This window comes from Plectropomus leopardus, chromosome 5 (genome assembly GCF_026936395.1).
Source record: "Plectropomus leopardus strain MGB_pleo_1.0 chromosome 5, ASM2693639v1, whole genome shotgun sequence".
NCBI lineage: Eukaryota > Metazoa > Chordata > Actinopteri > Perciformes > Serranidae > Plectropomus > Plectropomus leopardus.
Window position 1 is genome coordinate 29,228,413 of NC_142180.1, and position 11,215 is coordinate 29,239,627.

Sequence of the window (11,215 nt, forward strand, 5' to 3'; positions counted from 1 at the left end):
GGCACAAAACTGTAAGGAGCAGTAGTAGTAGTAGTAGTAGTAGTAGTAGTAGTAGTAGTAGTAGTAGTAGCAGATAGATAGATAGATAGATAATTATACTTCATTGATCTCAAAACTGAGAAATTGTAGTAGTAGTAGTAGTAATAGTAATAGTAGTATTGACAAAGGAAACAAGTACCTAATTACATACAAAAGCTGTTACAAATGACAGTTTACGTGATCTGAGAGGAACATGTGTGTTAATAACTGTTAGTGAGGGGTGACCTGTGGCTCACCTGGGCGCCTGATATGCTGAGGCCTTTGCAGAGGCACAGGTTTGCTGTGTGTCATTACCCCTCTTTTTCTCTTCCCCCATTTCCTGTCAGTCTGTAGCCGCCCTGTCAACAAAGGGAAAAAAATCCCCCCAAAATAACATTAAAAAAGAAACACGTTAGTGAGAACTAATGCTATATTATTATAATATTCACCCTGAACATCAAGACCTCTTTTCAATCAGTTAAAATGTGGTTACATCAACGCACCTGTCACAAAACATACATTTGTTTAAACATTTCGATAATTTGTTGAGTTGAAGCTTGGAGATAAGTGATATTAAGGGTTGAATGTACTGCATTTATGAGCCATTACTCATGGCACAACATGACAAGAGAATATATCATCATTTTATTTTCTATACATTTTGACTAATTCGCTGATTAACGTTTACATTAGCTAACCCTCGACAGTTAAGCTAGCTAGCTAGCATTTACTAGATAAGTTAGGAGTGTTAACATTGGCTAAAATGTATTTGTTCACTGTGCATTTCTTTACCTTTGTCATTGTAAGACACATTTCCACACTGTAAGTGATAAACTTACATAACTTAAGTGTCTCACTATACACATTTATAAAATTCAGATAACCTAGCCCAAAACACCGTAGCTAACGCAACATTAGCTCGCTTACCTCTCAGGTAGCTAGCTAAAAATCACTTGTTTACTGTTTATTTCTTCACCTTTGTCATTGTAATGCCCGTCCACACGTTGAGTTATAAACTCTCTCGTCATTTCCCTAATAAAATAATCTAATTCAGTAGAGTTATGACACTTCTGAACGGGAATAAGATAAGATTATTTTTAAAAAAAGCCGCGTCAAACACTTTCAATTAAAACCGACGACGTTTCACAAGAACACAAGTACCATCCAAAGACCTTAGCTCGCGTTACGTCAATTTATGTATCAACGTATGAAACACAGAGTAACTCAAAGTATAGTACTCCAGTAGATAATGCTTATGTACTTTACTCACCATTTCCGAGTAGAGACAGCAGCAGGAGTTGACGTTTTGCTGGTAGAAAAGACGAGTCTTCTGTTTTACAGAGCTTTATGAGGAGCACCTGAAGGCAGCGCCCTGCTCCACTACTACATCCGGGACATTCAGCAGTTTCACATGTCAGTAGGTTCAGCTGTCAAGACTTTGCTGCATGTGAAGAAGCTACTCTGGCTTTAACCGCGTCTTCCTTTCGAGAGAGAAGATGGTAAGTAAATTCATACAACCAGCACACTGTCATGTAGGTACAAGTTTCAACAGCCTGCTGCAAAATCCGCCCGTGAGCTCATTGTGCTGGTTACTGTGAGAGCTAGTGTGCTAATGCTAGCTAGCTCGCTAACGCAGGCAGCAGCACTGACAGGTGGTGAAGTTTTGCTAAATTTAGCACGATAGCCATTTGCTAACTTTCATTCATTTTGCAGGAGGTTTCAACACAGTCTATGTTTAAGGTTGTTGAACTCAGTTAATCTATTACTGTTCGCAATTTAGCATGGCGTGTGACTTAGCTTTTAGCGCAGCCTGTGATATGTGCACTTAACTAACCTTTGTTGCAGCAAAAACAACCCGTTCATGAAACTTTCTTGAATTATGTAAGCAGTCAACATGAAACACTGTCCTGATTGACTGTCACAGTTGTAGACAAGGCTCTGCTACTCTCTGACCCGGCTAGTGCATTACCTACTGACACATAACGGTAGCTGTTTCATGTCCAAAGATGGAAGTTAACCCTTTGAAACCAGAGCAAATTGGCTTCAGTTCTTTTAAAAGCATTGGAAGACGTCGATGAGCAACTTAAAAAGAAATATGTATGTATGTATGTGTGTGTGGGTGGGGGTGGGGGGTAGCAAGAAATGCAAGAAGGCACAAGAAAATTACCTTAAACTCTGCAGCAAAAAAATAAAAGATAGAAAAAAAAAACGCACCAGAAAATGACCTTGAGAAATTATTTAAAAAAAAAGAAAAGAAAAAAATCATTTAAAAAATCTGTTTTCTTTAAATATGTTTTTCATTTTATATGTAAAATTACATTATTTATAAATATATTTTTTTCTCCAATATTTAATAGTATGTCCAGCTAATTCTAAGGACATTTTCCTGCCATCTTTTATTCATGTTATTTCATTTATTCATTGCAATTTGCAAGACTTCTCTTGCCAAGTTGCTTATTGCATTTTCCCAATGCATTCAAAAGAAGTCAAACTAATTTTCTGCGGTTTCAGTGCTTGTGAAATGTGTCTGAATGCAGCATAAGGAAATTATCCACGTGTTAAAGGTTGAAACGTCTGTTTGTGTGTGTGTTTGCTCTGACAGGCGCTGATGGGGATTCAGCTGGTGGTCAGCTTGCTGGCTGCCAGCATCATGCAGAGGATGGCTCCACACTGCTCATTTGCACGCTGGCTCCTCTGCAGTGGCAGGTATTATCACCCCTACGATCAGGTTAAACATTCAACACAATAATGTGTTGTGTGCTGTATACATACATGTGCCTGTCGTTCCTTGCAGTCTGTTCCGGTTCAAACACCCGTCAGAAGGAGAGTTGTGTGCGCTGGCCGGGAAGCAGATGCCCAAACAAACCAGGAGAGACAGGTGGGAGTCGGGGGAGGGTATGATAATGCAGAAAGGAGCCACAACAAAGTGGTCTTTGCACTCTGAACTAGGTGTGCCATATCACATCGTTCTTGATAACAAGAAAAAGTTTTATCATGATAATGGCAATATTCTGATTTGAATATTTCTTATTTATTCTGACACAATGATATCATGCGGTTATAACAACAAGCGTGGATGAAAGCAAAATTGATTCTGGCTCTACAGTGAAAATTTGAATCTTCATTCTGACATCTAAAGCTATTCCACATATGTTGTTGTATTTGTATGTTCTTGAAATGAAAAATAAATATTTTCAGTGATTTGTCACATCATTAAGAATATTGTTATCGCAAAAAATACCCTGAAATAAAGTGTTACACTAGAGAAGCTGGTCTTTGTCTTTCTTACTTTTACTTTATGTAAAAGTCATCAACAAAAGATCCTTATTTACTTAATATAGTCTTGTGTCCTCTTTGTTTTATTTCTAGGAGACAGAATGGGGAGAGTAAGCCTCTCACTGTACCCAGAGACATCGACCTTCACCTGGAGAAAGCTCCAGTCAACACCATAGACGCTCTGGGTAAAATAAACACTCCTTTATCTACACCGCAGTGACATTGTGCAAGAACAAACGCTGCTCAAGCTTAGCTACTGATTCACAACACATTTATGGAACTTACATTTGTTTTTAACTCCTGCCTTCAAAACAATGTATGGATCATCGTTTTAATCTTATGGGCCAATTCATGTTTTTCATCCTGTTTCTACTTTCAGTGCTGCGTTTTTTCCTGGAGTACCAGTGGCTGGTAGATTTTGCCGTCTATGCAACAGGTGTCTTCCTTTTCACTGAGTGTTACTACAGCGTTGTAGATGCCAGCAAAGAGGTGAACATCGGAGCCATCTGGTGTGTCTTGACCGTTCTCTTCAGTCTGTATCCTTCAGCTGTAAAGTCAGTTTTTAATGACTAGATATGTTTTTAAACATCAATACAAATTTATCCTTCATAAAAATAAAAATCAAGTGTTGTTCTACACTTGCAGTAACTTTTAGCATCAATAATTACCAAACATGATGAAGCATTAAGTCACATTTGTAAAATTCTGATATCTTATTGATATCTAACAGACTTGTGGTGAAAAGTTAAATTTTTAAACTAGTCAATATATAAAGATAAAGTTGGCTTATATGAGGAGTCTTGGACTGGATGGTTTGTTTTAATTTAACCCACAACCCTCAGAAAGACCCTTCACACTCTGATGAGCCACTACTTTCGCTCTGAGGAGGGCGGCGAGCGCTCGGTGTGCCTTGCCTTCGGCTTCCTGTCTCTGCTCGTGGCCATGCTGGTGCTGGTGGTCAGAGAGGACTACCTGGAGTTCGGCCTGGAGTCGGGCTTTTCCAGCCTCTTTGACAACTTAGAAATCTTTGCCAAACAGCAGGGCTATGCTGACTGGTCGTAAGTAACTGTAATGACAATTTATAAGATACTACTTTGTTGTTTTAAAATAGGAAGTTGTGTTAATTATAATAATGATTAAGAGATCTTGGTTAAGATCCATGAGTCAGTTACAGACTTAACTTGACAAATGTCTGTGCAAGATGTTGCGTGACGTTTGATTGTTGTTTTGTCTCCTCAGAATCCCGGTGACTAAACTGACGGTGAAGCTCGGTCTGGCTGCAGTCTGTGCTTACATCGGTGCTCTCCTGGCCTTCCCCGGCCTGCGACTGGCTCAGACTCATCTTGATGCTGTACAGATGAACTCAGACCGCCCAATCATTCAGTAAGATCTGATGCAACAAGCAATGTAATCCACGTTAAAATATTACATTTGTAGTATTTAGCTCTCGTAAGCCCACTTCCAATTGACCAAGAAAAATCCCACCAGCATCTGGCTTTTGTCTTAATTTGGAAATGTTACAATTGGCATTCATGTCTGGGACATATGAGCCACAGCTATTTGTTGGCTCCAGCTCTGATCAAATTCAATCTTTCTTTGTCCAAACAGCACTTAAATATTATTTTAAAAAGAGAATAAATATCAAAACATATATTGAAAAGAAGTAACTACTGTAGCATTTTCACCGGCCTCCATGCTGCTGTCTGTGACATTGAATGTGACACACCAGAAAATCAACAGAAAGGCGTACTCATCAAATGGCGTTGGGCAAAGAAGTTTATCGCTTTTTTTTAGCAGGTTTAACACATTTAAAAAACCTTTGATTATGTGCTAATTTTGGTGTTAAAGGGGTATTAGCAGTCTGTTTTGTTTCCTGCAGGATTCTGCTGCACATGAGTTTCCTGTCTCCAGTCATTGTTTTGGTCCTGTGGGTGAAGCCTATTGCACGTGACTTCCTGGCAAATGCACCTATGGGAAAAACCTCTGTCACAATGTGAGTACACATTTATATTTGCTTATTTTATCCACAAATAATCTCTAAATTCTTAAAACATGCCCACCAATGCAAGACGTCCTCCACGGGACACTTTTGACTTTTTCTGATTCTTTTGCAATCTGACGTTTACAGAGTTTCCAGTGAAACATTCGACAGCATGCGCCTGTGGATCATCGTGGTGTTGTGTGTGCTGCGGCTGGCGCTGACCCGTTACCACCTGCAGGCCTACCTCAATCTGGCTCAGAAGTGGGTGGAGCAGATGAAGAAGGAGGCGGGACGCATCGCTGCTATTGACATTCAGAGGAAGGTCAGATATTTGAAAAATTAAGGGTGGAATTTTAGCTCATTAACTTTGAATTCAGAAGTTTTTACATAAGAAAAAGGTTAAATGGGCAGCAGAGAAGTGAAACTGCAACTGTAAACTGAGAGTGAATGTGCTATTTTTCAGGTTACTCGTATCTTCTGCTACCTGACTGTAATTACTCTCCAGTACTTGGTCCCTATTTTTCTCGTCCTCTTTTCCACACTGGCGCTCAAAGCACTAGGTAAGTAAAACACCAACACCACCACCATCATAACCACTGCATTCAGTGTCTTAACTACCACCTGCCAAATGTGGTTAACTTGTTGCCACTGTTGCAGCCAGGGAAAATTTGGAGCACTGAACATTTAAATTGCTTGCAACTGCAATATGAAGGCAGCATTATTGGCTGTATAAGATAACTCATTTTGACTGATAGTATAAGTTCATTGTATTCTAACCAATAACTGTCAGTAAAAAGATGAACAAACACACATACAAGCCCACTCGTTGCTTGACCAATTTTGCTAGCTTTCGTTCCAATAGTATACATTTTGGAAACAAGGAAACGGCCTTGTTTTGTCCAGCCACAAAAAAATCTAGTACATATTAACTCCTTGTAATTACTCTACAGATAAAACAAATTAAGTATCTTAATTAGTAGACTTTTAGAGATGCCGGTACGTGGATTTTGTTAAGCACAGACCCATGCTAGCTGTTCCTAACCTTGATGGCTAACCAGCGGCTGTATGGCCGCACATTTTCAGGACAGATATGAGAGTCCAGTAACATCCACAGTAAATGTCAAGTTTTAGTGTCAGTGAAGCAAAACAAGTAATGCTTTATTTCAGTGCCTTACTTTTTAATTTTTTTCCTCATTAATTGAAATTCAAAATCAAAATATTGACTGATCTTCACCAATCTTTTAGGGGATTTCTCCTGGAGAACGGGTGCAGAGCAGACGCCCGGGGTGACTCCAGCGCTGGTGATGCCCACAGCAGCGCCTGTGCTGCCTGGCGGCCTCGATGAAGATGAAGAGGGCGTGGAGGACATGGAGGAGGACATCCAGGCCACAGTGGCACACCTGACAGCAACCTTTGCAGCGCTGCGCTCTGTCCTCACTCCACTGTTCTTCAGAGGTTTCTTTGCCTTCCTGACGTGGTGGGTGGCTGCCTGCCAGGTCATCAGCTCTCTGTTTGGCATCTACTTCCACCAGTACCTTATGCAGAACTAACTGAGGGAAACAGAGTGCTGTACTGTGTCACCTGCAATGCAGCTCCAGCCCTCTGCTGTCTGCAGGCATTTTCTGCAACAGCATATCAACAGCTAGGAGGACATGTCATTAAAATACACAACTGTGGACAGAATGCACCTATATGTGGCTGTAACAGAAGTTTTGATTGAGGTTTGTTGAGAGGAGGCAGGTGATGGACACTGTCTGTTGCAATACTGGCTACTTTTTTTGCTATAATACTTTTTGTGACCAGCAGGCTACTGGTATCAATTACAAAAATGTACAGAGAGAACCACGGTCTGTATCACAAAGCAAGTTCAACTTAGTCTGGCTCTCTTTGGGTTACCTGGCTTTACTCGGTGTAAACAATCCAAGATAACTGGTATCACAAAGCTGGTTATTACCTGGCTCAGTCAGCTCTGCGTTTACTGATCCAGCTGCAGGTGCATTCATGTGAAAGAGGCAGTTTTTAATTAGAGGCAACATCAAAAGAACCTTGAGTGGAGTACTTAATATGACAGAGACACCCACAGGGAAATTATGCTAATGTGTTGGCAAAAGGCGAGTTGAATCTAGAAAAGGCAGGAATAATTAAGAAATGTTCCAAGTATGTCTATAAGTAAGCATAAGAACTAAGCTTTTTTTTAAAAACAATATTTTGGCATTTTCAACATGTTCAGTAGTGTAGAAAAGTTAGTTTAGTAGCATTTTTTTGTCTCACTGACCACATTTACATGCACATAATGTTCCATTTTTGCCGTTTTTCAGAAAAAAGACAGTATTCCCATTAAGCTGTTGACATGGCAAAGGAAAATGACTATTCCCATTTACATGTAGCCATTCATATTCTGAATTATGTGCCCTCACTTGTTGTTTATCACGTCAAAATATGGAAGAGTTGAACAGCTGTAGCCACTTTTGTATGCTTCTTTGCATCAAAATAGATTTTTTTCAGAGTTTTCCACTGGTGGCAGACTGTTGCAACTATGCAAACAGCCTCCCTCTATCATTCCTTCAACCACCCACTGAAAGTCCATGTTGTGATGCTCGTGCATGTCAAAAAATCGGACGATATCCAAGTCTTTCATACTGTTTAAAAGTAGATGTGCTTCTTCTTCTAACCAGAAATGCTGTTTTTTCTTTTTTTCTCTGGGGCATCCATCCTTTCACCAGCAAATTATTTGTTATTGAAAACACACAGATCTGAGTCGCAAACTACAGTAAGAACCACAAGTGAGATGCATTTTCTGAAGGCACTGTAAACACGTAACAATAGGAATGGAATATGCTGTTTGGATCACCTCACCCCATCAAATTCAGGGTATTTTGATTTTCAAAATAATAGTGGACCACTTGTGTGCATGTAAACATGACTTCAGTGAACAAACAGATTGACAGGTTTTAATCTGATTCTCTTAAGGTAACTTTATCTGGAGCAGGTTAGCTGTGCAGCTCAGGTCACCATGGTGATCTATCTTTGTTAAAAGTGAGCCTGCTTTGTGATACCAGAAAATAATAGTTAAGCCCGAAGATATGCAGCTAATTCACCGATCTTTCTATGTGCTACAGGCTTCTGGTCATCATCCAGTTATTGCAGCAGATTGTTTTTCTGCATCTTCTCAGACGTATCTATGCCAGTGTTACCTGAACTGTTCTTAACAGAACATTATTGAATGCTGCATTTAAGATGTTTAATTGGTACCAGGGTAAGTGTTTATCCCTGTGTAGATAAGACGTTTTATTTTTGTGAGGGACTCATTGTCCTTAAGGAACCGATTCAAGAGTGCTAAAAGGTTTTTTCTTATCTTTTTCTGCCGTAACATTTTGATTGCAAATGCGTAGTAAAGCTTCTGATCCATCCTCAATTAAACGCAGCTTAACGCGAATTCGCTTGCTGCAAATCAGCCAAGAATTTAGGAGCCGTTGCTTTTATCTAAACCTTCCTAAGTGCCTGGGAGCTCTGGGATTTTGAGTAAAGTTTAAAATCTCCTTTCTCCCAAATCATTGTTCAAATGATTAGAATCTTATAGATGAAATTAACACTCCAAACCCATTTTATTATTTTCAAACACTACTGGCAACATTTTAGTTGCAGTGTCTCTATTAGCTTCAGTTTTTAGGTTTTTTTTGTTGCTGTTTTTATTGCCAATTAGTCATGTACATGTTAAGATTAACTGAAGCCTACTTTAAACCAGTCTGTGGATTTTATTTATTTATTTATGATGCACTGTCTCAAATAGCTTTTGTTATTTAGAAATGATACAGATGGATGTTATTCTGTACATTTTATGATTTTTTTTGTGTGTGTTTTTTTTGGATAGTGTATTTGAATAGAATGCTCTGAAATCATTATACTGTGAACTTCAAATGAAAATGTTGCTTTTCGAGATTTTCTGAATGCATGGTGTGCAAACTCCTGGCTGTAATCTGAACATTTAGTTTGTTTGGCTCAATAAAACATTTTATTATTTTCAGTCTCTTGTCAGTTTGATGTTCCAAATTAATTCTGCTCTCCCTCGAGGAGCGTGGGAGATATACCGCCAATAAAACATTTCCTTTTAAAAGTTGCTGCGCCAATTGACAAAAGACATCATGCATGACAATGGAGTGTCTCGCCGCTGTGCCGGGTCCTGATCTCTGACCCCTCAGCCTCCTGAGAAGATCATTCTTTAATCGCTGATAATTGCTATGAACCCGATGCCCCTTTAAGAGTCTGGGAAGAAATATCGTTTGTTAATGTCCAACTTGGCCACAGGAGCTGGTACATTTTCTGGAGATCTTCCAAATCTTTCCCATTTTTCAGTGCAGCCAATAAACATTCAAACTAGATTTATAAGCTTTCTGACGTTATCAAAACATTCAGATTTACATGCCGGTTGTGTAACAGTTAAGGAATGTGACCTTTTTCACCAGAGTGAGGCCGGAGAGGCTCTTTGTCTGAAAGTTGACATGATTTATTGGCGATATCATTTGACTTCCACGACCAATCAAAAGCCACAAAGGCTCTCCAGTTTGGGTAGGGACGGCCACCTTGCTGTCTTTTTGTGTGCACTGGAACGTGCTTCACTGAAGGACATCAATGATCACAAAACCAAGTGGAAAAATTTGGGAGGGTACCGGTTGACAGTCCTGAGGTCCCATATATAATGGCTGTTTCAGATATAGCACTGGGATGTTGTGTATCAAGAGCAGTGCTGAAAAGTGACTATGTATATTTACCTCAATAATGATTTTATAGCTTTTTTCATTAACTTAATAATGTAAATTACTGAGTTGTTTGATTTAATGATGTCTGGACACATACTACTTGTTTTTAACTACATCTTGTAATGCATTGTCAGTAGTAGTTTAGCAGTGTTATTACGGCTATTATATATTTATTTACTTCTTAATGTATTCATAATTAAAATTACGATCATTACTAGTGGTATATATATTATTATGACTACTACTGCTATCATTATTTTATTTATTTATCATAAAATGTTTGTTATTAATACTATGTCTACTAGTATTATTATGATTTTATTTTTTATTTTACTTATTTTTTTAAACTTCTTATAGTTTCGTCTCCTCGTGTTATTAGTGTTAGTATTAGCATTAGTATAAGAATTAGTATTAGCATTATTCAAGTACTGTACATAAGTACAGTGTTGAGGTACATGAATCCATTTCTGACAACTTTATACTACTTTTTTGAAGGCAAAAGCTTTTACCCCTCTACACTAATTTTTTAAAGCAGAATCAAATTATTAATACAAAATATAAATAAATTAATACATTATGACATATTGTTTTTCATTATTTTAATTATGGAATTTGAATTGTATTTCATTATTAAATGCAATTATTCTTCTTATCATTATATTATATTTATTATTATTATTATTATTATTATAATTATTATTATTTTAATTATTATTATTATTATTATTTTAAATATTGTATAATTACTGTACATATTACACATTTTTTACTTTTGTGATTTTTAATACAAAACATTAATCAACTAATAAATAGGGCATAATGTCATATATTAACAGACCCCTTTATAAAATAAATTAAATTAACTCCACCAGTTGCAACATTAAGGTGATGTGCACATTAATGCATCAATGATTATAACTGTAATATAAATGATTTTGAAATGTGCCTTTCTGTATAATGAATCCTTTATAATTTTGTACTGTTACTTACTGTAAAGTCAATTTTGTATGCAAGACTTTTATACTTGTTAAAGAGGATCCCACCCAGCATGACCAGTGGAGCTGTGCTCCTCTCGGAGCCTGTCGCGGGTCTGTGAGAGCGTCCGGCCTAACGAACTGAGAGGTGACAGAGTTGACATATCTATATAATCACATTAATTATGTGCATCTGTGCTGGAGGCCTC

The 11,215-nt window shown here is 38.1% G+C and overlaps 1 protein-coding gene across 1 annotated transcript; it reads left to right on the forward strand.

Moving 5' to 3' along the window:
- Nucleotides 1-1,358: 1,358 nt before the first annotated feature.
- On the forward strand, nucleotides 1,359-9,299 carry tmem161a (transmembrane protein 161A). The gene is made up of 11 exons (XM_042484146.2): nucleotides 1,359-1,517; nucleotides 2,621-2,724; nucleotides 2,813-2,896; nucleotides 3,388-3,479; nucleotides 3,674-3,830; nucleotides 4,137-4,352; nucleotides 4,534-4,677; nucleotides 5,174-5,287; nucleotides 5,423-5,597; nucleotides 5,739-5,835; nucleotides 6,521-9,299. Exons 1-11 carry the CDS (start codon nucleotides 1,515-1,517, stop codon nucleotides 6,823-6,825), a joined length of 1,491 nt encoding a protein of 496 aa, XP_042340080.1. The 5' UTR covers nucleotides 1,359-1,514; the 3' UTR covers nucleotides 6,826-9,299.
- The last annotated feature ends 1,916 nt before the right edge of the window (nucleotides 9,300-11,215 follow it).

Excerpts from the sequence above, each read along its gene's own strand:
- tmem161a (XM_042484146.2), top strand. Across the intron at positions 3,831-4,136 it reads TTGACCGTTCTCTTCAGTCT|AAAGACCCTTCACACTCTGA; the intron begins GTATCCTTCAGC and ends CACAACCCTCAG. Across the intron at positions 5,598-5,738 it reads CTATTGACATTCAGAGGAAG|GTTACTCGTATCTTCTGCTA; the intron begins GTCAGATATTTG and ends GCTATTTTTCAG.